Source organism: Gouania willdenowi, chromosome 1 (assembly GCF_900634775.1).
Source record: "Gouania willdenowi chromosome 1, fGouWil2.1, whole genome shotgun sequence".
Taxonomy (NCBI): domain Eukaryota; kingdom Metazoa; phylum Chordata; class Actinopteri; order Blenniiformes; family Gobiesocidae; genus Gouania; species Gouania willdenowi.
In genome coordinates this window covers 1,342,058-1,369,744 of record NC_041044.1, presented here as the reverse complement: position 1 = coordinate 1,369,744, position 27,687 = coordinate 1,342,058, and the positions used below count along the sequence as shown (strand labels likewise).

The window sequence follows — 27,687 nt, the reverse complement described above, 5'->3', positions numbered from 1 at the left end:
AATGAATATAAATCCATGATGACAGTGAAGAGCAACAGTGTTAGTGCAGCGCACAGCAGGAGGCGGAGCTTTTGTACTCGCTCAGATCTGATCTACTTCATAACTTGGTACTGACCAGGTTGCTGAAGTTTAAAATGATGAATAATTAAATCCATAAATCAGACCAAAAATAACTGTTGTTACAGAAAAGACAGGAATGAAAGAACCCAGACATGAAGCTGCTGATACTGTTCATGTGTAAAAGTGTGAGATTATTTATGATATTAATCCATTAGATGGGATATCCCATCTAATGGATTAATATCATAAATAATGTGAGGCTGATGAAGCCTATGTCTCGATCATATGCGCGGACGAGTGAAATCATATATTAATTCATTCTTATATGACTTCACCTCTCCGTGCATATGAAGACACAGGCTTCATCAGCTGACTGTAGATCAGTCCATCAGATATAAATCTATATTTCCTAAAAGATGTCATTGGTAAATGAAAGGATCAGAATCAGAATGCCTTATTTACCAGGTACAGTTTAGAACAATACGAGGAATTTATCTTGGTAGTTGCAGCGACAGATACACATCAACACACCAGAGCAGCCATTTGGGTGAAAAAGAGATAAACAACAGGAGGAGAGGTGAGGGGAAAATGACCAGTTTGAGACTGGTTCCCTAAACAGAGAAGACAGAGTAAAACCAGGAAAAAAATCTGCCTCTGTAAACATAAATGTAAGCAGGACACAGTCAAAGAACACGAGATAAGACACGTGGGTAGGGTTGGTAGAGGTAGGGTCTAAATATTCTCTCTCCTGTCAACGTCAGATCTTTCATTGGACAGCTTGTTTTCTAAGAGATCTCATTGGTCAGGAGGCGGGACTTTAACACTCGCTCAGATCCCAGCGAGAGCAAAACCTGCTCCCGACCAGGTTAATTGTCCAGCTTAAGTTACCATGGTGATTTTTCGCCGTAACACGTTAGCGAGCTTCGTAATTCAATTCAACTTAATTTGTATAGCAAAGTAATTTCAATGTGCTATAAATAAATGAATATAAAATTCGTAATAAGAAAGAAAAAACCCAACAAGATCCACATGAACAAGTATTTATCATCTAACAAAATCAACATCATAAACACCATTAAAGAAACATTAACAATTATTTATTATAGCCTCCACACTCTCCCAACAACATATATCTCATGACACGGCAACACATCTGTTGTTTGTGTTGGAAACACAGAAACATGGAGAAAATGACAACAACAACAACTCAGAACATCCTCAGTGAGGAGCATCCACAAAGTCAATCCTTCCTTTTGTTCCATTCACTGTAGAAAGAACAAAACAATGTTCTGATCTTACCTTTGCTGAAGGTCTGGTAGCTCAGGTGTTGGTCTCCATCTTTTAAAAGCTTTTTTATCGTCTCTAGCGCTGTCATCCTGACTGTAGTGTTACCCCGCCCACTAGCTGTAGAACGTAGCAGCAGCCATGCTGGATCAATTCAATTATACTGTTGGTACTGTAGGCTGTTGGAATTGGAAAAATAACTAATTTATAATATATTATAATTAAAACAAATAATCAAAATATCAATTCACCTTTGGGTAGGCACTGCCTACCTTGCCTACCCTGACGGCACATCACTGGACAGACCCCCTAAAAAGCCAAGGGGTTTAAATAAGTAGCAGGAACAACGTTATAGTGGTTTTAAATTCAATGCTTGCTCGTTTTTTTAGTCTCTTTACATTTCAGAGCTCTATCTAAAACCCAGTGGTGATACACGGGAGGAAACTAAAGCACTTTTTCCATATCATTTCCCCTGGTCTTCATGAGTATTTTATATAGTTCAGGTCTTATTACATGTGCAGTAGGAGGGAGGTAGAATGCTTTCAGACTCATGCTGTGTGCTCATTTATTGATTGTTCCTGCTCTACAGTGTGATAGTCAATGTATATGATCATATATGGAAGTGAAATCTGTGCAAACTAAAAAAAAGGTCCTAAATTAATGAGATGACTTGAACTCGTCTCAGAAGTCCCGTCTCGTCCGGAGGATTCCACGTTACAATCAGGAGCCGCTCACACCGACCGTCCCCGTGGTCCCCGAAATACAGCAGTGGGCCCCAAAGTGTGGTGAGTTACTTTAAATCACTGATTACATGCTGAGTCACCGATTATGTGCTGAGTCACTGATTAAATACTGAGTTCTGCTGTTTATTTGCATGTTTTAGGGAAACTCTTACAGATAGTTTTGGGCAGATAAAATCTGAATGATGGGAATAAGTCTAAAAAAATTCTGAATTATTTACCAATTGTTCTTTAATTAATCAATATTTACACTGTAAATGTTGAGTTTGATCTGATGAGATTTTTTTGAAATATGAACAATGTAGTGAGGGGGTGTGTCCTTATTATTCTTCCCTGTTCATTTTCCAATATATCAGGAAGTCCATCACATAGGAAAGGTAAATGTGGTTTTGTAATAAGCTCCGCCTACTCTCAGAATATAGAAAAATATCTGCTATACATCCTATCTGGTGGACATGTCGGGTGTGCTGTGTGATTTTGTAACAACCATACATCATTATTTAGGGCCCTACAAAATCCACAGAATCACAGACGAATCACGGAATAGACCTATGGAAACAGTTAAACGCTGAAATGGATAGAATCAGCATGAAACACCGTCACCGTGAGGAAAAGGAGGTTTTTTTATGGGGACCACTCATTAGATGCACTGCCCGCCCCCTTAAACACCATCTTAACTGGCAAAAATCATCCCTGACTCATAAATCCGAGCCACCAGTGTTTGTTTAACTTTACTGTGTCTGTGAAACTCAGTCTGTTTCTCATGTAGCGCTGCATCGCTCTATGAAAACATGAGTCAGCATTAATCAGCTTCACCTGCTCAGAGCGTTTAAACATCTCATCAGAGCTACAGAAGATCTGTGGATAAAGTTGTTCTGTTGTTGTGGACGAGATCATCAATACCAGGGATTGTAAAACATGTTTTAGTGGGCCCTAATTATTACAATATACAACTACACAAAAATAAAAACCATCAGAAAAACATTTATTTTTGAAAACGATTATTTCTGAACAAATTTCTCATGTTCTACATTTTCTTTTTTTGGGGCGTTTTTTTTCTTGTTCATTCTCTGTGAGGTACAGCTTCTCGTGATGGAAACACAACATAGTATTTTTAAGGAAATGTAGAACATGATAAATTTGTACATAATTAATTTTATGTTTTAAAAAATAAATGTTTTCTGATGTAATGGTTTTTATATTTTTTATGTTACTAGTGATTTGTTCTCGTGCCTACGACCAGTGCTGATATTTCAGCACAACAGCACTCCCTCACCTGTATATTTGAATTGCCTTGTATATTAAACGCTCTATACAAATACATTGTCTTTGCCTTGGGTCAGACAAAAACAATCCATAACATTTACATCAATGATTGATTTTAGTTTGTATTTTTTTCTGATTGTTTCTGTAGTTCAACTGATCCAAATGTTACTGCTTGTGCTGAAAGGTCGCTCGTCCAAAACGACAATGTGTGGGTGTTTTCTCATAGCAGTGGAACTCCTGAAGGAGGAACTTTACAAATGCACCAGAACCACGTAAGACACAATGGGTTTTCCTCTGGAATATTTAGTTTAAATTAAAAAGTTCTCATTTTGTCATTGAATTTTTGTTGTTTTTTTTAGATGTTCCTTCTATGGCTTCTCTGTAAAACATGTAGAGAATGTGAGTCGATCATGTGCTGATATCATTTTCTGTCACTTTTTTCAGATTGATCATTTGATCAATGGAGGAGTGGATAACGTTAGCACAGCTAACAGCGCTAACATTGCTAAGATGAGTCTTTATATGGGAGAAAGAAGTGATCAAAGACCGTCTTTACTTCAGAAGCTGAAAAGGAAGTGGCCCAAAGCGAGCTACAGGGATAACAATGATTACATGATGATGATGAAGCCGTCTGATCAGAGAAGATTTCACTTATTAAACAACACATGTGCGTCAAAGATGACCAGAAAGATCGAACTGGGCTGGATTCATGAGAAGAAGCAGGTGAGAAAGCGCAGAGGAGGAGGAACCATGCGTCTGGATCTTTCTAAAGCTGCCACTAAGACGGACATCCTGGCTCACGCTCAGAACCTGTTCTTCCCCAACATGGCGTCCAGTAAAGGAACGTGGGACCAGTTCTGTCACGACATCGTCGACTTCCAGGAGACGCCACTGATGGACGGCGTGACTGTTGGAGAGCTGTACGACAGCCATAGAGGAGGAATGTTGAGGTTCTACCTGATGACAGAGAGTCTCAGTGAGGGAGACCATGTGTTCTCATTAAATAAAGTCACATTAGATCAGCTGATGGAACAGGAAGAAGATCCTCACACAGATGATCTGCAGAGCTCTGCTGTCTATTACTGCTGAACTTTAACCTTTGGTTATTTAAACCATCCAATGATCATCTTTAATCTTTAACTAAATGCTCTAAACTCTAACTACTGGAGCTCCTTGGTTTGATTCAAACACAATGAGGATTTCATTTCAACTGTTTACAGTTGGGATGTTGAACCCAAGTGTTTAGAAACACAGTTGAACTTTCTCTTACAGCTTTAAAAATGTTCCTTTTGGTTTTCCCTAATAAATGTTTTGCAATGATTTTACAAAAACAAATGTGCACCTGATTCTGCAGTCCACTTGATTTTACACATAGTTTATTTTGGTTTAAATACCCAAACATCCTCTTATTGTTACATTTTCATTTGGATTTTTCACCATGAAAGTCTATCTCTGCGCCGCAAAAATGGCTGCCCACTGCTCCTCAGGGATGGGTTAAATGCAGAGGACAAATTCCATGTATGTAACAACATTACATGGCCAATTAAAGGCGAAAGCCCCGATTTAATCTTTAATCTCTAGGACTACGGGTGCTTCACTAGTTACTTTGGACCGTCGTCAGCTCATTGGTATGTAGAAACAGCTAAAGCAACCTTATAACACTGGTAATAGGTGTTTAATGGGTGTGTTGTAATAATGCATTTATTCTGTTTCAAATTTATGACCTGTGGTCAATGAAGTTTGAATCAAAACTAACAAAGATAAACATGAGTTATGACTGTGTGCTGCCAGGCAGGCCTTTTCAGACGCCTGAAATCAAAGATCCGAACAGTCATAAACCAAGACCCAGTTCCAAGGGAATCTAGGAGCAAGGAAGACAGATGACCTGAATAGTCATTAAAGACTGCTTAACTTCTGACTGAAGCTAACAGCCCACCAATAAGGCTGTATGCTCATCTGTTAATCTACTAGCTGACGAATAAACAAGTGAAAGCCAAATAGAGGACTACAAGAGCCCATTGGCAGAAGAAAACTTATAAATTTGATAGATGCCAGAAAAGATAACATGATGGCTACAACAGAAGAGAAGCTGAAGAGGCTAAAGCAGAAGTGTTCAGCGGCTCAGTCTGTGCCGACCATCTCACTTCCAGAGTTAACGCATTGGAAGAACGTGAGATGAAAAGTGAGTGGGAAAATTTTAATATTGAGCATTCCAAAGTCAGAGATGCTGGGGTTGAGTGAAGAAGCTGAAAAGACTGATGAGATTAAACAAATTGTCCTGAGAAACTTCTGGACCAGGTTCACAGAAGAAGAAATAACCACCCTTACTAGAGAGCCATGGACCAAGCCGAAGCAGCCGCCCATCAGCAGATGAATTAATAAATAAACTAGAACGGAAGGTCCACCAGCTTGAAAGAGGATTGAATGAGTGGAAAGACTTCATTCCTAGAACCAAGGTAACTGAGTTCAGAGACCGTGCTAGAAAGCTAAAGGACCACCAAGAGGAGCTGTGGGATCAGTGGACATGGTAAGACTGGGACCGGTCTAAATACAAAGAGAAGCTGCACAAAGACAAAAGCGCCCGACTGCCTGTGACGTAGCACTACAAGAACTCCAACACATAACAGAAGATATGAAGTGGATGAAGTCACTCATCAAAGTAGAACAAGACCAGAACCAAGAGCATGTTGAAACCCCTGAGCAAGCAGCTGCTGTCAGTGCTCGGCCTGAACCTTACCAAAAGTACTCTACAGACTAGCATCCCCCTGTCAGCAGCTTCCAGCCCAGTCGGCCCCAAGGTCTCGACAACAATGTGCGCTAACTCTGGTTGTCAGCCAAAAGAGCACCCAGTCATAATGATGCTGCTAGAAGTAACAACAAACTCTGGCAATCGAGTTGGTACATTCATCGATCTTACCTCAGATACCAATTATATCTCCAATGAAGCTGCGGAGCGTCTCAAACTCAGTGGCAAGAACGTTAAGTTGGTCATCCAAGGTGTCAGAGATATGGAGAAAGCTGTTGCCACCAAAAGATATTCTCTAAGATTATGAGTACGAAGTTCCAAAGGCTTGGTGGTGGAGCATAAGCTCATCTGTTACGGCTTGGAAAACATTGCAAAGGTGAACCATTCAGCCACGCCACAGCAACTGAAAAAAATCTTCCCAGAAGTAGCACTTCAAAACTTAGTACGCCCTGAGAAGATCGACTATTGACTAGCCACAAGAAATCTCACCTGGTCTCACAGCCAATAAGAATGGTAGGAGACCCCGTCCTCTGAAATGGACCCCTGGGGAAAACCATAGGTGGATCTCATCCTGAGGCAAAGAAATGACCCTAGGAGAGGAACTACAAATGGAAAAGATTAGAGTGCCTCACCTATGTCCAAGCCGACAAACACAGCAAAATCCCTCACTGGGATGCTGCTTACCATTGGAAGGAGGACCCTGCAACACTAACAGACATGCAGTGGAAGCAACCTTTCGAAACACGGAAAGACGCCTCGAGAAAGAGCCGGAGTGGAAGGCTGCATTCAGAGAGCAAATCCATGAGATGGTCTCGAGAGGAGCTGCCAGTAAATTAACAGAGGAGATCAACAGTTGGAAGGGACCGAGGTGGTACATCAGCCACTTGGTAGCTGAAAACCCTCACTCGACCACTACCCCTGTAAGGATCGTTTGGAATAGTAGTCAAGAATTCATGAGAATAAGTTTGAACAACGGGTCAAAGTGGGAGGCCTGGAGCCACAGCTGAAACTACAACCAGTCTGAAAATCTGGTGTTACCCAACCAGATGCGAGACGAGGAAAGTAAAGCTCAAGGAGTCTGTTACAAACCAGAAACAACTTTGTGTGACGACGTCTATGAATTTCTCCAAAAAGAGAGGAAAGATGAGGATAGGACTGGATTTGTGTGAAGAGGAAGTCAAAAGTGACACTCCAAACCCCTTGACCCGTCAGATACTGCTAAACCAGATTGCTGGACTCTATGACCCCATTGGTCTTACTACACCTGTAAAACAGAAGGGAGTAATGCTTGTAAGAGAATCTTACCAAGAAACAAATAAAGGCAATCTCAATAAAAAAAACACTTGGGGAGTCCCACTCTCACCAAAACTTTAGGAGGCTTCCATACAGCTGCGTTCACACCAAATGCGATTCGGGTGTCAAAATTGTTCCTCACGCCCCTAGTTGGACACTTGGTGTTCATTGAACCAGTGAATTTGAATAAAAACTAACAGACAAACAAGTTATGACATTGTGCGCTGCCTGGCAAGCCTTTTCATAGGGTTGAAATCAAAAAACGTTTCCATCCTGGGAGTGAAACTCTGGACCTCTTTGCTTACTTTATTTATTTATTTATGTAATATCATTATTTTTTTATTATTTAAGGAGAAAAAACCCCCATAAAGGAGTTATTATATGAAGGTAGATTTGTTTTTATTCAATCAAAATTGCATATGATCACTTTTCTTTTTTGAAAAATGTTTTTTGGTTGAAGTGATATTTTTTTTTTATTAAAAAGTTTTTGTTTTTTTTATTGAAGTGATTTTATTTTTAAAAGTTATACATTTTTGATTGAAGTGATTTTTTTTTTTTATTGAAAAGTTTTTATTTTTGGTTGGTGATTTTCATTGTTTTTTTTTATTTAATTAAAGTGATTTATTCATTTATTTATATATATATATATAATTTTTTAATGTATAATAAAGACACAAACTACCTCATACTATTATAGTGTATGTCGGTGAAAGGCAGAGGTGAGCAGTAGACGCTATAAAACTAAACACTGACGTCATCATTGCGCGACCGCCGCCTTGGAGACGCAGACTTGACGCTGTGACACCGCCCGTTGCCGCTCCGAGCCCCGCGGTGATGGCGCAGGTAGCGGCTTTACAGGGTTTACAGACCCTCCAGGGCTTCCAGGCGCAGGTCGCCGCAGTCATGGAGACGTTGGCCAACGCGGCGGTGGTGGAGATCTGCCGCCTGGTGGAGGAGGACTACACCGCCCTGAGATCACAGGCCGACCGGGAGAAGGAGGCGCTGCGGACCCAGCTGAGGGACACGGAGGCCCGGCTACGGAGCTGTGAGAGGAGGCTGCGGAGACGGAGTGAAGGTAGGACACTGGGACACATGATGGAGATGATTCTACTGCTGAAGTCTCTGTAATGATGGTGACTGACAGAAGACATTAAGATGGTTTTATTCTGATGTTCTCTTCAGGCTCAGGGCTGTGACATATATTAATAAGTGTATGTGATGCTGTTCTGACTCATTTCAGGTCATGAAGACAGTTCGCCTTTAGTGACGTCACTTCCTGTTCCCTCAGAAGGAAAAGCCATGCAGCTCATTTCTAAGGTGAAGATGTAGCTGCTTTAATCTGACAGAGAAAAAGTTCAAAACTTATCCAATGAGCTCACACAATGTTAGGGAGTCTTCCCTCTAAAGCAGTGTTCTCAACCTCAGGGTCAGGATCCCATTTGGGGTCATGAGACACTGGTAGTGCGTCCCCAGATGCCTTCAAGCAACCAAGAGTATTTTTTGAACAATTTGAGCCCATTTTTAAAAAATATTTTTTACCCTTTTTCTGCAATTACACCAAACCAACGAGTGCAGAGCCAATAGGAAGTATGTATTGTTACAGTGGGAGGGTACGTAGCTTTCTCATGGATGGACAAATGAGGCTGTGTTTGAAGGTGGGCTTGATGACATCATCACAAGAGTGATGGTCTGACTGATGACATCATCACTGTAGAGGTAGGACTGATGACATCATCACTGTGGAGAATGATACCGTTAATAAATTATTTCATAAATGCTTTACAAATTTATTTTAATATTAACGTCATCATTGCAGTCCAAACAAATCAGACGTTGCACATCCTTGAACCAATCAGCAGCCATGTTGAAACTCTGAACAGTCTGATCCTGATCCACAGAGATATTTGAGACACACACACACACACACACACACACACACACACACACACACACACACACACACACACACACACACACAGATTCCTTGCTTTTATAGATAGATACAGAGAGAATGTTCTAGTGATGTGTAGAACTTAACATAGTGTTATGGAGTCTTTCCTCTATAGCAGAGGGTTGTCACCCTTTGGGTCAGGACCCCATCTGGGGTTGAGACACTGGCAGGGGGTCCCCAGATTCCTTCAAGAAACTAAGAATATTTTCTGAACAATTTGAGCCCATTTTTTTTTTTACCCTTTTTCTACAACTACACCAAACTTTCTATATTTTAACCTATTTTAATCACTTTTTCTTGCCATAAATTTGCCCTTTTAATGTATTTTTGCTACATTTCTCCCATTTCTGACACTTCATCATATTTTAATGACTTTTCTACACATTTTTCCACTTTCCAGACATGTTCATCACTTATAAACCATTTCTACCACTTTTACACCTAATGTCACATATGTTGACCCATTATTGTCACTTTTAACCTCTTTTCACCAGATTTCATGATTATTTTTGCCAATTTAGCCACATTCACCATTTGTCATGACCATTATTTACCAGTTTAAACTAATCGTTCCAATATTAACACTTTGAACCCTTTTTACCACTGGTTATGTCTGTTTATGGGGAGTGGTGGCCTAGTGGTTAAGGACGCTGGGCTTGTAATTGGAGGGTTGCTGGTTCAAGCCTCACCGGGGCCGTCACTGTGGGATGTTGAGCAAGTCCCTTAACCCCGAACTGCTCCCCAGGCGCCGCAAAATGGCTGCCGACTGCATCCTCAGGGATGGGTTAAGTGCAGAAGACAAATTCCAATAATGTACTAACATTACATGGCCAATTAAAGGCGAAAGCCCGATTTAATCTTAATCTTATCCATTCTATCTTATCCATTAAAAACCCATTTCTGTGGTTTTTAAAATCCCATTTCACCACCTTTTCCACGTTTTTTGGTCACTTTGAACCTATTTTTGATTAAAACCAGGATTTCCATCTTTAAGATGACTATAATAATAGTAAACTTTCTGGATAACAGTGGATATTATTCACATGATTTCTTGGTGCGTGTGTGCAGGAAGAAGCCAAAGTTCTTCCTCTGGTGAAGCAGGAGCGTGACGACTGTGACCTGAACCTTAAGGTGGAGCTGAACATCAGGGCAGAGTGCGGCTTCTCTGCAGGTGAGTCACTGTCGGCACTGGTGGGAGGAGCCTAATGTTGGCTTGAAACTGATCAGGACAAGCAGGTTTGGACCATGTAAACCAGATGAACACGTGTAAATCTCAAAGCTCGGGGAAGAAAACTAGTGTTGGGACTTTAGTGTTACTTAAAATTAATTAATTACAGAAGAATAATGCATTACTTCTACAGCTAGCACCACAATGCTAAACATATAGAATTAAGCACCTTAATGCTCAACATGTAGCAGCAAGCACCTCAATGCTAAACATGTAGTATCTAGCACCTCAATGCTAAACATGTAGTATCTAGCACCTGAATGCTAAACATGTAGCAGCAAGCAGCTCAATGCTAAACATGTAGTATCTAGCACCTCAATGCTAAACATGTAGTATCTAGCACCTGAATGCTAAACATGTAGCAGCAAGCAGCTCAATGCTAAACATGTAGTATCTGGCACCTCAATGCTAAATATGTAGCAGCTAGCACCTAAATGCTAACATGTAGCAGCTAGCACCTCAATGCTAACATGTAGCAGCTAGCACCTCAATGCTAACATGTAGCAGCTAGCACCTCAATGCTAACATGTAGCAGCTAGCACCTCAATGTTAACATGTAGCAGCTAGCACCTCAATGCTAACATGTAGCAGCTAACACCTCAATGCTAACATGTAGCAGCTAACACCTCAATGCTAACATGTAGCAGCTAACACCTCAATGCTAACATGTAGCAGCTAACACTTTAATGCTAACATGTAGCAGCTAACACTTCAATGCTAACATGTAGCAGCTAGCACCTCAATGCCAACATGTAGCAGCTAGCACCTCAATGCCAACATGTAGCAGCTAGCACCTCAATGCCAACATGTAGCAGCTAGCACCTCAATGCCAACATGTAGCAGCTAGCACCTCAATGCCAACATGTAGCAGCTAGCACCTCAATGTTAACATGTAACAGCTAGCACCTCAATGCTAACATGTAGCAGCTAGCACCTCAATGCTAACATGTAGCAGCTAGCACCTCAATGCTAACATGTAGCAGCTAGCACCTCAATGCTAGCATGTAGCAGCTAGCACCTCAATGCTAGCATGTAGCAGCTAGCACCTCGATGTTAGCATGTAGCAGCTAGCACCTCGATGTTAGCATGTAGCAGCTAGCACCTCGATGTTAGCATGTAGCAGCTAGCACCTCAATGTTAGCATGTAGCAGCTAGCACCTCGATGTTAACACGTAGCTGCTAGCACATCAATGCTAACACGTAGCATCTAGCATCTCAATGTCAACACGTAACAGTTAACACATCAATGCTAACACGTAGCAGCTAGCACCTCAATGTTAGCACGTAGCAGCTAGCATCTCAATGCTAGCACGTAGCAGCTAGCATCTCAATGTTAACACGTAGCAGCTAACACCTCAATGTTAACACGTAGCAGCTAACACCTCAATGTTAACACGTAGCAGCTAACACCTCAATGTTTACATGTAGCTGCTAGCATATCAATGCTAATACGTAGCATCTACCATCTCAATGTTAACACGTAACAGCTAACACCTCAATGCTAACACGTAGCAGCTAACACCTCAATGCTAACATGTAGCACAGGGGTCACCAACGCGGTGCCCGCAGGCACCAGGTTGCCCGTAAGGACCAGATGAGTCGCCCGCTGGCCTGTTCTAAAAATAGCTCAAATAGCAGCACTTACCAGTGAGCTTTTATAGATATAGATTTATTTATTTAGCTATTCTTGTTTAAATCACACTTACATGTAACTTAGAAATGACAATACATATATATAAACACTTAAAATGTAAAGTGTTTTTTGTGTTTAATACATACTTGCCAACCCTCCCGATTTTCTCCTGATTTCTGCCCGACATTGTCCGGGCGGACCATCCTTCACTGAGCGTCGTTTCCAGCCGGACAATAATAACGATTACACCGCATAAGAAGAGGAAGAAGACTCTTCTTCCTCTTCTTATGCGGTGTAATTATATTATTGTAATAATAATATTGTTGTAATAATAACGATTACACCGCATAAGAAGAGGTGTAATCGTTATTATTGTCCGCCCGGACAATGTCAGTGAGGAAATCGGGAGAAAATCAAATCCAACCATGTGTAGGGAAGTGTTTCTGTTATGGTTATAGCCGTTGTTGTATAGGCTATGTTTAATTTTCCTTTTGTTGATTATTTTTATTTCAAGCATACATTGCATAGATTGATGGATAATTTATACAATGTATGCCTTTTTTGCTTAATTTTATGTTATTTATTCTACTACTACCACCATCATTTACCATTTGCACGGGTACTGTGGAATTTGTTCTTTACTTTATATGTGTTTTTCAAATAAAAGAACACTGTGAAATTGAATTATTTCATTTTCTCTTTAAGAAGCAAACTACCCCCCCCCCCCCGCTTTATTTATTTAAGTGTGTATCAAACTGGTAGCCCTTCGCATTAATCAGTACCCAAGAAGTAGCTCTTGGTAACAAAAAGGTTGGTGACCCCTGATGTAGCAGCTAGCACCTCAATGCTAACATGTAGCAGCTAGCAGAGACAATGGTCCTAGTGGAGCAGACAGTGTCTCCAATCCACACTGACACTCAGACAGGGTTCAGAACCAATAATAAATAAATAAATGAGTGACAAATGAACAAAGTCAGTGATAAATGATTGTTGTTGTAGGAGGAAAAATAGTTTTAAAAATCATATTAAATATTATTATTTGTCACGAGTGCCATCTAGGATTGAGTAAAAGGGTTCTCGATCACTTATGATCTTATTAATTAATAATTTTTCCTTCTGATGAGTAAGTATAAATTGTGTATTTATTATACAAATGAGAACATTAATGATGTACAAGCATGATGATATAGTCAAAAGTTATTACTGGTTAAACTGGTATAACACTTTATATACATATACATGGGTGTTGATGTGACGCAAAAGGAAAAAGAAAAGAAAAGGTTCTGGTTCAAAAGAGGAAAAAGTTGCTTAGATTATTTGAAAATGCAAGATTGCTCAAAAATAAAAGTCAAATTAAAGTTGTTCAAACCACAGGTTTGAGCTGCAGGGCTTTAAGGTCAGACTGGAGACGTGGTCTGATTGGTTCAAGTCCCCATGCTCGTGTGCATGGATGGATAAGATCTTTAACAAATACTCAAAATGAATACTTAATGAATTTAATTTATCACACAAGAAGAAGGAAGGAGCACTCAGTAGATTAATAAAGGTGCATAATTTAATTTTTTAACATGTTTAACACATTTGGATTGTGTAATCTTAATTAATTTATGAACAGGAATGTTTCTATGATATAAAAGATGTAGCTACTTGTTTTTAATTTCTAACAAAACAAACCAACGCTAATGAACATTGATTAGTTTCCTCTTCACTCATAACCAGCATTTTGACTGACTTTTAAAGACCCACAGAATATTTTGTACTATGATAATCTAACACCAGATTCTGAAAGATTTTCTAATTTCATCAGAAAAAATAATTGTTTCTATCTTGTTTTGTTCTTCTGTAATCATCAGTTGAAGTTTCACACAAATCACCAGTTTGTGACAGAAAACTGAGAAAAAATGTCTTTTTCTGAAAAATCTATTAGTGACTGAAGCAATTATTTTTGTTTTAGTGAAACCTCATCATTGTTTCCTTCTATAAAACTATAAAAACAACAGAGACCAGGCTTTTGATGTTAACATTATTATTATTTTACTATCTATGTCAGAGTTGAATGGATTTCTTACTGTATTTTGGCGTTCCTCCAAGTCTCTCCCCCGTCAGTCTGCACAAACACAACTTCCTCCTCCTTCCAGACATGCTGAGTGTCACTGCTTGTCCCGTTTTTTTGGTTGTGGTCATTTCTGTTGTGTATAAAAGTTTACCATCTGTAGAAATCTCTTCATCCTACATCGTCCACTGGTGAAGGTTGTCGTCCTGTGTGTAGAGATGACAGGGTCATTGTAATTTTTTAAAGTTCCTAATGTGGTTGTAGGTCAGCGTGTGAGTCTAATCCAGTCCTACCTCTAATCCCTACATACTAATCTATTTTAGATGTGAATGCTAATGCTACGACTTTATGACGGGGGGAGGAGATGAGCTGAGTTAGACCTGATGTTTCCTCACTGATTGATCTTATTGGTTGTGTCTCCAGACTCAGGAGAAGAAGACCCTCCCACTGACATCGTCCTTGACACCAGTATCACTAACTTCAGCCCGTCCACCCCCCACTCCTCCTCCTCCCTCTCTGAGGCCACCATGGATCTGACCAGTAGACCTCGGTCCAAACGGAGAACGTGTAAGTCTGCAGGTAGCAGTGGGGGCGGGGCTTCCCACAGGGAGCGTTCAGGAGGCCTAACGGACGCCCCAGTAAAGACTGAACATCCTACTGAGGAAGACTTTCCTTCTCCACAGACGTCAACCCCTGTGGCGTCCAACGAGCCGAGCCCAGAGCGTCTGAGCAGCCTGGACCTGGCCTGGATGCAGGAACGAGTCAGCCACCTGGGGGCGGCGTACGCTGTGGCTCAGATGGGATTGGGTGGGGCGGACAGTGGGCCGGCCTCAGCCAGCTTCTCCTCACAGGGGGGGGATAGCCTGGACAGCCCCCCCACCATGCTCTTCAGTGGCAGCCACGACATGGCGGCGTTCGCTGCCTCCTTTGACCTGGCTGCAGCTGCTGCTGCTGTAGCCACGCCCACAGTAGCCACGTCCACTGCAGCCACGCCCACTGCCAACAGACGCCCCCACAGGAGCGGTGCTGCAGCTGTGAAAGACGCGGCAGCGTGTGCGGCGTGTGGCCGCCTGTTCCCCAGCGCAGCCGCCCTGGAGCTGCACCAGCGCGTGCACACGGGGGAAAGGCCGTACACCTGTCCACACTGTGGGAAAGGATTCGCTCAGCCCAACAACCTGCGCGTCCACCTGCTCATCCACACGGGGGAGAGACGCTACAGATGTTCACTGTGTGGGAAGAGTTTCATCTCCTCCAGTCACCTGAAGAGGCACCGAACCGTGCACACACAGGAGAAACCATACAGCTGTGCACGCTGCGGACAGGCCTTCAGCCAGATGTGTAGCGTCCGCAGACACCGGCAGCAGAGTCAGTGTGGTCTGTAGACTGGTTCCCACGGTCTGTAGACTGGGTCACATGGTCTGTAGATGTGATGTTTGTCTGTGAACTCAGCAGTAAATAAGGTTTCAGCAGCTCTGCATCTCCTCAACGTCTGAAGAACATCACACATGTGTCGTTAAGTGGCCGTTCACTGACTGATAAACATTTCCAGTGTGTTCGTTCCCGGGCTGACACCACCAATCAACTGCATTTGGAAGGACGTGAACCTATCATCTGAGGAGAAAGAAAAGGAACAGAAACAGCAGCTGGATCACGTGTGCAATGATCATTGTCCTAAATCCTGTCTACGGTGTAGATTTAGGACATCCTCAGGTCTCAGAGAGGTATCAGGTATCAGGAAAACCTCTGTCATTGGTCAGACCATTTGGACTCATGACTCAGCAAAACCTCCTTCAGATGAAACGGCATCAGACTTCAAAATAAGTCAAATAAGACTCAACGTTCTCAGGCCGTAAAACACGAAAGTACACATGACGAAGTAAGTTGAAAAGCTGTTCTTTACTTTTATTTTCTAAAAGTTAAGATATATCAACTTGGGGTGCACCGATTAAATCCTGACTGGCCAATACCGATTTTGGCCGATCCAATTTTTTTTTTTTTAAATAGAGCAAACACCTTGAATGTTCCAAACTTATTTTATTGTAATACATTGAACAATACAAACATGTTGTTTTAACTGCACATGAGGTCTGAAATATAAATTGAAAGTTTAGAACATTGCTGTCCAAAATTCTAAATGATATCACTTCCTTTAGTCTTTAATTTTTCACATTTTAAAAACGTGTGCGTGTGTTTGTTCCAATATTACTACAGGTCCCACATAGTACCTCATGTCAATTTGTAAAGCGCGTCTTGGAATCAGTTTTTTTAATCAAATGTTATGTGTTCAGCCCAGGGTTCTCACCAGGAATTTTTCACAGCATAGGGGGCGTGGCCTGCGAGTGAGCGCTGGCGGCGCAGGAAATTTTGAAATGTATAACTCTTTGAGGGCCAAACTTAGTGAAGTAAAGCTGTTTTTTAATCTTTGTTACTGCCTTTACTTTTAGGGGTGTGTCATCTAAGGGACCTCATGATTCCATTTCAATTCAGGGTGCTACGACTCGATTAAACAACGATTAATACGATAATAACGATTATCACAGGTTTTGATGCACTTTATTTTTCTTTTCCTCACTTTGTGACTATTTCATAGTTTTAAACAAAGTATGTTTGTCAGTATCGAATCATTAAAGTAACCAAACAAATGTATCACTAATCTTTATTTATATTAAATCACCAAATCCAACAGTAATAATCAGATTACAAAAGAAATAAATATATATATATATATATATATTACTAATATATTATATTGTTCAGATAATTCAATCTGATCTAACACAAAAGCTTATTCAGTAAAAATAAAGACTTCTAAACAAAACTTAAATGAGTAAATCACAAGAAACTAAACATGTAGCTGTGCACAATCAAAGCAGAACATATAAAAACTTATAAAACCTATAATATGAGTTCTCATAACACTTGTAGAATTTGGGTTTTTAAATAAAAGATAAAACAACACAATGAATTATTAATGCCAGGGACTGTAAGTGCAGCTACTCATCATCGTTGTCTTTACTTCTAAATGATTGTGTTAGAAAATGAGCTGATAGAATAGAATAGAATAGAATAGCCTTTTATTATCATTACATAACATGTAATGAGATAGAGCTCCCCATAAAAATACAAACATAAGAATAATAATAAGAATACAATATAAATAGATTTAAAAAAAAGTTCACACACTCATATCAGTATTAACATAATACTGTGCCAGCATATTGCATAGAAACTATTGCACATTACCCAGTATATTGCACCAGTTAGATAATATTGCATAACAGTGTATGGTATTGTAGATTTAGTGCATATGAGAGTTCAGAATGGTTATGCCTTTCGGAAAGAAACTGTTCTTGAGTCTGTTTGTTCTAGCTTTGATACATCTGTAGCGCCTACCAGAGGGCAACAGGTTGAACATGTGGAAACCAGGGTGTGAACTGTCCTTGATGATGCTATGTGCTCTGTTGAGGCAGCGTGAGGTGTAGATCATTCACTGTGTTCTGCTGTACAGTTAGTGTTTATCACCACTGTCATAAACAGGTCCCTGTGTCGGGGATGAGGGGGTGTAGTGTAGAATAAACCTACCGTGAAAGTTTCCTACGGTAGACACTGGGCATGCGCACCTGGCAAACTGCGAACGCGCGTCCGTCATTTAAAAAAAAAAAAAAAAAAAAGTCATAATCTTTCCTTTCATTTTTAGGGTTTGAGTTAGAATTAGGGTTTATCATAGTAGGACAAATATTGTAGGTATACGTGTAAATATTTACTACGCTATTAGTGTGCATGCGCCTGTAGGAGGCTTTCACGCATAGGATCATTTTTCACTACAGGGGCTCCGCCCCCACCGGAGAACGGAGAGGGCTCAGCGAGGTAACCATGTCAACAGCCCCGGTAAGCGGTGGGTTAGAAACCGGGCGTTGGGTTAGGAACCGGGCGGTGGGTTAGGAACCGGGTGGTGGGTTAGGAACCGGGCGTTGGGTTAGGAACCGGGCGTTGGGTTAGGAACCGGGCGGTGGGTTAGGAACCGGGCGTTGGGTTAGGAACCGGGCGTTGGGTTAGGAACCGGGCGGTGGGTTAGGAACCGGGTGCTTCCAGGCCTCGGTATGTTTGATCCTCCACACACAGCGGAATCCAGACTGTCCGCATTCCTCGTAGCTTGCATACGTAGACGGTTATTATGGTTATGTAAGTAGAGGATGCACACAGGCAGCATCAGGGGCAGCTAAAGGGCTGCAGAGGTCCTCAGGTAAGAAGCCAATAGCCTGTATTGATTAAAAAGAGTTTAAACAACCTGTGCACACCTGAGAGTCCCTTTAGTGTCATAATGTGCAACAGTTATTACAATAGTACCGATTAAATAAGGAAAAAACAGAAAACTATCCATACGTGGCTGGAAACTGAACATAGGGGGCGCCACTGCTCCATAGAGCTGGAGAACCCTGGTGTTGTCTCTACAGTGTGTGTGAGCATTTATTGGTGGAGGAACTAAATATATATGTATACTGTATATACCAAGCTTGAGTTACTATTACTACATTCATCATCATCATCTTCACCAATTAAACAATAACGTTTATCTTTAAGGTAAGGTTGGAACAAAAAAAAAACAAACAACTTTAGCTTTACTTCACTAAATTTGTCTGTTATACATTTCCAAATCGATCCCCCTATGCTGAGAACAATTCCTGGTGAGAACCCTGACATATCAAAACCTTTAAGAATAAATGGAAAATAACAGCTTTCAACTTTTCTCTCATATAAGAAGCAGAACATAGATGACGAGTATTTCCTTCAAAATAAAATGTCATGGTTTATGGCGTGAGGTGGTTTTATTAGAGGACATTCAGTCTGATGACTTATTTTGAAGCCTGAAAGTGTTTGGTCTGACCAATGACTGGTTTTCTTGGCACTTCCTGAATGCATTTTATTTCCACTCTAACATTTTCCTTAAAAACAAAACGTGAGAAGATGGACACAATGTTTGTTTCATTGTTGACCAAACATTCTAAAGTGCCGTAGATTGGTTTCAATCCCATACAGACAGTTAAAGCACCAGGAACTGGTCATTCCTAAAAGATGTCCAGTAACAGTGGAACCAGTGGAACCAGTGTTCAAGGGATCCTCCACTGTTTTTAAAAGTTTGGCCTAAAAATCTACTTATTAGAAGATCAGTGCGCTGACTCGCTCTGGTGGCTGAAGTTGGAGAGTAATCACAGACTGTTAAGACACACACACCCTGAGGATAGAAGTACTTTGATTTACTCTCTAACTTCAGCCACCAGAGCGTGTCAGCGTACTGTTTAAGGGAGAAACTAAAGGTCCCTTAGAAGAACTAAGGTAGGTAAAATCTACTAAATGATGTAAAAATCAGGCTGAATGTTTCACTCCAGTAGAAAACAATGGATGTTTACAGGCAGTGGGGCCGTGTGACATCATCAATCACATGATTTCAAGATGGAGGAACACAGACTGTAAAACTATCAAGTAGTCCTATTTGATAAAATGAATATGGTGCATAATAATGTATTTGTTAGACATAGATCTACTAATAAGGACATTTAGAAAAATGTAGGACATTTGTTAAAAAACTGGAGAATCCTTTTACACTGACAGGATGTGAGGTGGTTATCAGGCGTTAAGGCAGAGCTACGTGATCCTCGTCCATCAGATACTTTCATTAAAGCACTTTACATGTTCTCATTTCACTGCTCTTTCTTCTTCTCTTGGATTATTTATAAAGTGGCCTTCTGTGGAGCCCTTTGGAAAGTCATGGTTTTCTATTCAGCTTTGCACCTTCAGCATTACAAAAATGTTCCTGACACTAACCATGCTGTGTTTTGCACTGTTGTAACAGGCCTACACGTATTTACCCTGAGCCTGATGATGTGTGTTGGTCTTTTATAGTGTCCAATATTCTGTGTAGCCTGTTTAACATTGGAGGAAAAGAAAGATGTGTAAAAAAATGTGAGTTTTTCTGTGTTGTGTGGTCGTGGTCGACGTTGGAGCTCAACCGACGTGTTGCCTTTCAGCTGCTGCCTGAACACGTCAATAAATGTGATGATTTACAAGCTTCAGCCTGTCACGTCATTATCTATGGGTTTGTAATGTATGACATTACGACTTTAATCCAGAAATATTATGACTTTAATCTCGTACAGACCTAAATGGGTTCTATTAGAAGCATGTTCTCCAATGCAGGGGTTCTCAACCTTGGGGTCAGCACCCTATTTGGGGTCACTAGACACTGGGAGGGGGTTCTCAGATGCCTTCAAGAAACTAAGAATATTTTCTGAACAATTTTTGCCATTTTTGCTTATTTTTACCTTTTTTCTGCAACTTCACCAAACTCACCATATTTTAACCTATTTTAGTCACTTTTTCTTGCCATATTTTTGCTCCTTTTAATGTATTTTTGCTACATTTCTCCCATTTTTGACACTTTCTGCACTTTTTTCCACTTTCCAGACATGTTCAGCACTTATAAACCATTTCCACCACTTTTACACCCAATGTCACATATGTTGACCTGTTATTGTCACTTTTAACCTCTTTTCACCAGATTTCATGATTATTTTTGCCAATTATTCACATTCACCATTTTTATATTTACCACTTTGAACTAATTGTTCCTTCTTATTGTTCCTTTAGATTTTTTACTTATTTTGAATATGTAAACAAATAATAAGAAGCAAAGAAAACAAAACGATGCTCAACACAATTTCACATAAATGTGGAAAAATTGATTTTTAATAAACTGTCGACATGTAAACTTTTATTTTTAATTGAACAAGTACAGATACAAACAAAAAGGAATGTTTTCACATGAAAACAGATTATAGACAAAGTTAAAAGACTAAAACAAAAAAAGCTAATTAATGTACATAGAATCAAACAACAGATTGTGCTATTGAAATAAACCCAGTTTTTCATAAATGAAACAAGTCTAGAGGTATTTCTGCCATGAAGAAAAGATTAAAAAACTGGTAAAAAGTTTAAGCTTGTTCCTCTAGTGGGTAAAATTAGGCACAGATTTGAAGAAACATTTATGAATATAATAATTACCTAACAAAACAATGTTATTCACACAAAAAATCAACCATCTTATCATTAACAAACAAGCCAAATTTGACATCTGATACACAGTGAACATATAAAGTTGAATCCCTTTAGGTTGAAACCAAATCTGAAAATCCCTCCGAAAAATCTGCACTATGTCACAAAATACACAATAACCAACATTTAAGTTAAATCTCTGTCTCAGTAATTCTTTTGTGGGGTAAACATCATTAATAACCTTAAACTAAACTGAAGTACTTTCACTTTGGGCAAAACTGAATGAACTAATTATTTGCATCTTATCTTCTTCCTTTCATCAATTTTAAAATCTTAGAGGATGTACAGGTAATTAGTTAGTGGAACAGGAACTCAAATAAGTGTTTCTTATTAATGTGTTTTTACGTTTAAGGTTTCAAAATTCAACATAATTAATATAAAGCTGTCTTAATTTAGGGATAACTTTGGAATGTCTTGTTTATTCATGTTTAAAAATTTTGCTTACACTTGAAATAATGAAAATCAAACAGAAATATCTAAAACTAGTGTTTTCGTTCTCCAATATATCAATATATTGAGAGATTTTGAAGCTGGCCATGTAACTCTAATAATAACTAAATATTTAAAATCTCCACTCCTTCCAAAAGTTAAAGAATTCAACTTTAACATTTTAAATTAAATTTATCCGACTAATAATTTTATTAGACTTACAGTAAATTGAATGGAGAGGTGGAAGGCTGCACACTTGGAGAATCTTTTTTTTAATTGTTCTGTGGTTCGTACATTTTGGGAGGAATTATGGAGCTGGCTACGGCGAAAGGGAATAAACTTATCCCCTTTAACAGTTGATTGCATTCAATTTTGTCACTTTTCTAAAGATAAGAATATAGACTTTGCTGTTAATAATTTAATATTGACAGTCAAATTCTCCATACATAATATCCTAATTTCTTATTTTGGAAAAACGACTTTAATCTGCATGTCAAATCCCTGAAAATAATGAAAATTGAGTCTGCACTGAAACTATGTACACTGTTAGAGCAATTTATGTTAATATAATTTAAGTTATGTCCTGACCCCGTTACGTTATTGGTGTGATTTTTATTTATTTATTGTTTGTTTATTAGGTTTTTTTTAATTTATAATTTCTACCTCTTTTTGATCATGTGTGGTCAACCTGTGGCGATAGCATCACCGGAAATGATGCGTGCTACTTCCGGTTCCATAGGCTTGTGTCGAGCAGCTCCTGTGAGCCATCTTTGTTTGCTGAGGAGTGGATGTTATTGGGCTTTGTTTCGCTGCTGTAATGTTGTGACCTCCATCACATTAGGGAATTAATCCTCTCCTGCAGCCTCAGAGGAGTTGTTTAGCGCCGTGAAGGTGAACCATGTCCCGCCGTCTGGCCTTCCAGACCCAGCTAGCCTCCATCATGGAGGTGCTGGCTAATGCCGCCGTAGCAGAGATCTGCAAACTGGTGGACGACGACTACGCGGTGGTGAGCTTCCAGATGTCCCAGTGTCAGAGAGAGAACAAGGCCCTGAAGAGGAAGCTTCACCTACTGGAGCTGAAGCTGGCCCGGGGCACCGCGGAGAGGAGGCACCGGGACCTCACCGGGAACCACCCCGGGAACAGCAGCCGAGCGGCCGGACTCAGAGCTGCTGCTGAGCCGCTACAGGAGCCGCTGCCCCCCGCCGGTAAGAACCAGGAGACTCACTTACTTTTTATATCCTCCTAAAATAAAATGTTTCTTAACATTCCTTAGGGAGGGCTGGTGATGGTCACAGTTAACAAAACATGTATTTGTCTCTGAAAGATTGCACTTCTTTTACTGTTGACCTTTGACAACATGTGCAAAAAGAAAAAAAGAACCAGGAGATACTGTCCATCAGCAGTCTGATCATCACTGAAACATAACATTACAAAACAAACACTGGATCAACATTAAGTAAATACTGAACAAAGATGGAACTTCTGTCCATCTAATCTAATCTCAGCCATATTTAACTAACATTCCACTATTTTATCTCAGTCTGATCTCTACAGCACTGGTGTCAAACTCAAGGCCCGGGGACACGTTCAGGCCGTTGAGAGCAGTGTTTCTCAGTAGTGGTACGCATACCCTTAGAGATTCTCGATTGTACTACAGGGGGTATATATATATATATATATATATATATATATATATATATATATATATATATATATATATATATATATATATATATATATATATATTTGGGATGCACGGAAATGAAAATGAAAAGTTTTTCAATATTTTTTTTAAATAGTGCATAGATAGCATAGAGTACATTTTTAGACCTGTTTTTTTAAAGAAAGTAAATGTTTATTCAATATTATGACATTTTTTAAATATTCCAGTAGTCTTTACTTAGGGCGACCGTGGCTCAGGTGGTAGAGGGTCGTCTTCTGATCGAGAGGTTGGGGGTTCGATCCCAGTACCTGACTATGTGTCGAAGTGTCCTTGGGCAAGACACTGAACCCTAAGTTGCTCCCAGTGGTCGACTAGCGCCTTGCATGTCAGTCCTGTCCCACTGGTGTGTGAATGTGAGAGTGATTGGGTGAATGAGCTGATATGTAAAGCGCTTTGAGACTGCTTCAGTGTGGTTATAAGGCGCTATATAAAGTCAAGTCCATTTACTTTTCATAAAAAGCACAACAAAGTTTATCATTTATATTAGCCCTTCAAATAAAACAAAACATGCATTCCAAAAAAAAAAAATAAAGTGCATTAAAGGGGAGGTATGATGAAAAAATCATTTTCTAATGGTTTATCTACAGTGATAAACATCCTTTAGCCTCATTCAGAGGAAGTGTAAAAAGTTCTGTTTCCTCCCTTGTTATTACACATTTTGTAGAAAATCAGTTTTAAACGTGACAGTTGGATTTTGCCCACGTTGGCAGGTGACGTCACCTAACATGCCTCCTAGAATGTGAGCTCCTCCCTCTCCAACTATCTAACGGCTAAAACAACACTGGTTTAATATATAATATATTATACTTTATTACCATATATGTAAATTAGGGATGTAACGATTAATCGTAAGGCAGTTAAAAATTGATTCATAGGTATCACGGTTCACATGATGCTGTGAAAATTGAATCGCAGTACTTTTTTAAACAGCAGAGGGCGCTATCCAGAAGTGTTGGCGGCGGGCGGAATCTATTACTTTCTTTCTGACTGCCTACTGCTCTTAAACATGTTCATAAATGATTCCTTACCCGTTTAGCACTGAAAGAATGTCTGTAATATTACGTGAATATCTGTAAAAGTCACGTTTTTCTATTAGCTCTGTCTGCTAGCATAGCATCTCTTCTTCACTGCAAGGATATCTGCATGCCAACCGACCACTGGGTTACCAGCGCCCTCTGCTGGTCCAAATAAATATCTGACGTAAATCAGTGCAATAAGTGTTTTTTTTTTTTTTGTCCAATTGTTAAGGCACAAAATACATTTTCAGTTGCACTTTTAAAAAGAAAAAGAACTATTATGCAGTTTTGCATTGTTTACTATAGAACCAGAATTTAAATTAATAGGCTTTTTCTTCATTTGTATTATTCCTTTATTTATTTCATTCAAGATTTATTTTTAGTTAAATTGCATTGTTTTGAATAGTTTATCAAGGGATTCTTTTGACAATGAAAAATAAAAGGAAAATAGTACAGTATTTCCCCCCCCAAAAAAATAAAGGAATACTTTTCAGTCATTTATGTACAGTCCCGTTTTGTAAAATAAATCGTGAGAGAATCGTAACATGAACCCAGTATCGTGAATCGAATCATATCGGGAGTTGAGTGAATCATTACATCCCTAATGTAAATACAAACTGCACTAATTTTTCTGCTGCTGATTGTGTTGGAAGTCACTGTTTGGAGCTACGGACCCATTGTTTACACACATCAGCTGTTAGCACTCTGTGCTAATGCTACACCAGCCTATGCAGTGAGACCTGGTGTAGTGTAAGGAGGAAACGATGGAGATGTTTACGGATTCGTGGCTCACAGCGCTAACAACGAACTCTGTTTAAAGCTGACTTTTAACAAATTGTGGAATAACAAGGGAGGAAACACAACTTTTTCCAATATGTACCTCTGAATGAGGCTAAAGGATGTATATTACTGTGTGATTTTAAGCCCATTTAGAGCCGATTGGTTTAGACAATCCTATCCTTTACAAGATAAAACGTTACTGCTTTGGTAACATTAGGCCTGGGTGATATGGACCAATATTCATATCTATATTTTTCCTCAAAATGGCATTAGGTGATATAAACTACATTTATTATTTATTTATTTTTTATCAATAGTTTTGCAATAAAAACAATAATGGGTCAAAGTCATTGGAGCCACAAAGACCCTTTTATTAATCACTAGCAACATTTTGTGTCACTTTTGACTTTTTCCTTCATTAATGCTGAAATGTGATTAAATGATGTAGTGTTGATTTTTCAGGGCAGCTCTGGGTTGTTGAAAGTAGTTTTTAAAGTAAATCACATTCAGGACACTGTCTCTTTAAGAATGTGTAAACAGCCCCGTTAGCTGCAGCAGCAGCAGATCTCTGCGACAGATAGTTATAGAAGAGAAACACATGCAGTGTTTCCTCAAACATACTGTATTTCAGTGCTTCAACACTCAGAACTGATAGTTTAACAGACAGACAGACATCTGCACTGAGCCTCTGACAGACAGTCACTGACACAGAGGAAGCAGCACAGCAAACTCTGTCTGTGCAATGGGGGGGGGGGGGGGGCATACTTCTGCTCTGTTTAAGCACTGCCTTTTTATTTTTTAATGAATGCTACCTCTGACTCTGAATGCATTATTTTGTAGTTTTATATTCTTACTGAACTTTATTTTGGAATTTTGAGTTGAAGAGCAATACACATATATTCCTATGTTAAGGAATTTGTTTTTTTTTTTTTTCATTTTAGATATATAAATCAACACGTATAAATTACTTTTAGTCAGTTAATGTGGAGATAATCGAGTCGAATCGAACTGGAAAAATGAATTATTAGATTAATTGATGCATCAATAAAATAATTGCTAGATGAATTGTTTAAAGGTAATTGTTTATCCCAGCCCTAATAGTTAACATTATTAATTATTAACTTTCTGGACCTGTTCATTTTGTTAAGTGACCTTGAGCCAAAAAATTGTTGAAATGTCTTTTTTTTTCCAGCCTATGGTCTGTGGCCCACTTCAGATCATTAGTGGTCCTTATTTGGCCCCTGAATTAAAATGAATTTGACAGCCCTGGTTTACAAACAGACTTCACTTGATTTAACCTGATTTATGATGGAAAGATGTTGATTTTCTATCTGTCTTTTTTTTAATCTAAACATGAGTCTGACTGCACACACACACACACACACACACTGCCATAAATCTGGCGATATGATTCACGATTGGAATGTCACAATACGATATCCCGATGCTAATCAATACGATATAAATCACAATATCAATAATGTCAAATGTCACCTTTACAAGTACACGATGGTATGAAATATAATTTACTTCATTTTTTTTTTTAAACTTGTGAGAACAAGTAAATGGTAACTAACTGTAATTCAAGCACAAAAATCAAAAACAAATGGAATGTTTATCAAACTGTGAAATTACATTTATATTACCAAAAAAATATCATTTCTCAAAAAAGTTAAACTTTAGCTTCACTAACATATTCTGATTCTGTTAAGTTCTTATTGTTTAATAAAAACTAAGCACATATATCTATCAAAGTGTCCACTATGTTTAATGAAAATAAAGCTAAAAGTCATAGAGGAGTGAGGTAGTTTAACAAGGTCTGATGGTGCGTTCACTGACACCTAGTGACCAGGAGTTTACGTGCTATGCTAATGGTAATTCAATTACATAGTTTTTATGTAAAAAAACAAAAACATGATTTACAAAAATACGTTTGGACATTTTTTGGATCGATGTAATAATCGTGCAGTGAAATATCGTGATATATTAGCGAATCAATTTTTTCTCACACACACACACACACATTAGGAAGGACGCATAAATAGTAGACTCAAAGAGAACATGTAAACTGCACAGAGCAGACGTATTGTCCAAACTGTTGCATGTCTTCTTCCTGGTTGATTAGTCATGAAACATGAACATGTGAGCAAGCAGAGCCGATGATGATGATAATAATATTAATAATAATAATAATAATAATAATAATGCTTCCATGCCTACAGAATCAGTGTGTGAAAAGATTTCATTTAAAGAGCTCGTTGTGTCCTGATGTTTGAAAGAAGTGATGGTACGACTGCTGCTCGTCTAACTATTCATAAAGCCAACCACAACACATCAGTGTGCCAGTAGACACACACACACACATACATCCATCT

At 39.3% G+C, this 27,687-nt stretch overlaps 3 protein-coding genes across 5 annotated transcripts in view; all 3 read left to right on the top strand.

Moving 5' to 3' along the window:
* Positions 1 to 4,609, top strand: part of LOC114461247 (zinc finger and SCAN domain-containing protein 21-like) — a 28,564-nt gene extending 23,955 nt beyond the window's left edge. The window contains exons 5-7 of one of the 2 annotated variants that reach the window (XM_028443214.1): positions 2,030 to 2,129; positions 3,499 to 3,622; positions 3,795 to 4,609. In XM_028443214.1, coding sequence (XP_028299015.1) covers positions 2,030 to 2,129; positions 3,499 to 3,622; positions 3,795 to 4,439 — 869 coding nt within the window. In that variant the 3' untranslated portion in view covers positions 4,440 to 4,609. Of the gene's footprint in view, positions 1 to 2,029; positions 2,130 to 3,498; positions 3,623 to 3,794 lie in introns of those variants that run through there. The other variant, XM_028443206.1, reaches the window with a different exon arrangement.
* A 3,556-nt stretch (positions 4,610 to 8,165) lies between these two features.
* On the top strand, positions 8,166 to 17,139 carry LOC114461262 (zinc finger protein 358-like). The gene is made up of 4 exons (XM_028443224.1): positions 8,166 to 8,464; positions 8,630 to 8,706; positions 10,409 to 10,511; positions 14,678 to 17,139. Exons 1-4 carry the CDS (start codon positions 8,224 to 8,226, stop codon positions 15,634 to 15,636), a joined length of 1,380 nt encoding a protein of 459 aa, XP_028299025.1. The 5' UTR covers positions 8,166 to 8,223; the 3' UTR covers positions 15,637 to 17,139.
* A 5,377-nt stretch (positions 17,140 to 22,516) lies between these two features.
* LOC114461236 (zinc finger and BTB domain-containing protein 49) overlaps positions 22,517 to 27,687 on the top strand; it is a 33,950-nt gene continuing 28,779 nt past the window's right edge. For both annotated transcript variants that reach the window (XR_003673820.1, XM_028443180.1), the window contains exon 1: positions 22,517 to 22,998. Coding sequence is in view for 1 of the 2 variants with exons in the window: in XM_028443180.1 (XP_028298981.1) it covers positions 22,692 to 22,998 (307 nt within the window). In the remaining variant the exon portion in view is untranslated. The remainder of the gene's footprint in view (positions 22,999 to 27,687) is intronic.

What these genes read in the sequence shown, in the direction of transcription:
- LOC114461262 (XM_028443224.1), top strand. Translation starts at nt 8,224, where the DNA reads ATGGCGCAGGTAGCGGCTTTACAGGGTTTACAGACCCTCCAGGGCTTC. An exon ending in CCATGCAGCTCATTTCTAAG is followed by an intron (nt 8,707 to 10,408) that starts GTGAAGATGTAG and finishes GCGTGTGTGCAG; the next exon opens with GAAGAAGCCAAAGTTCTTCC. An exon ending in AGAGTGCGGCTTCTCTGCAG is followed by an intron (nt 10,512 to 14,677) that starts GTGAGTCACTGT and finishes TTGTGTCTCCAG; the next exon opens with ACTCAGGAGAAGAAGACCCT.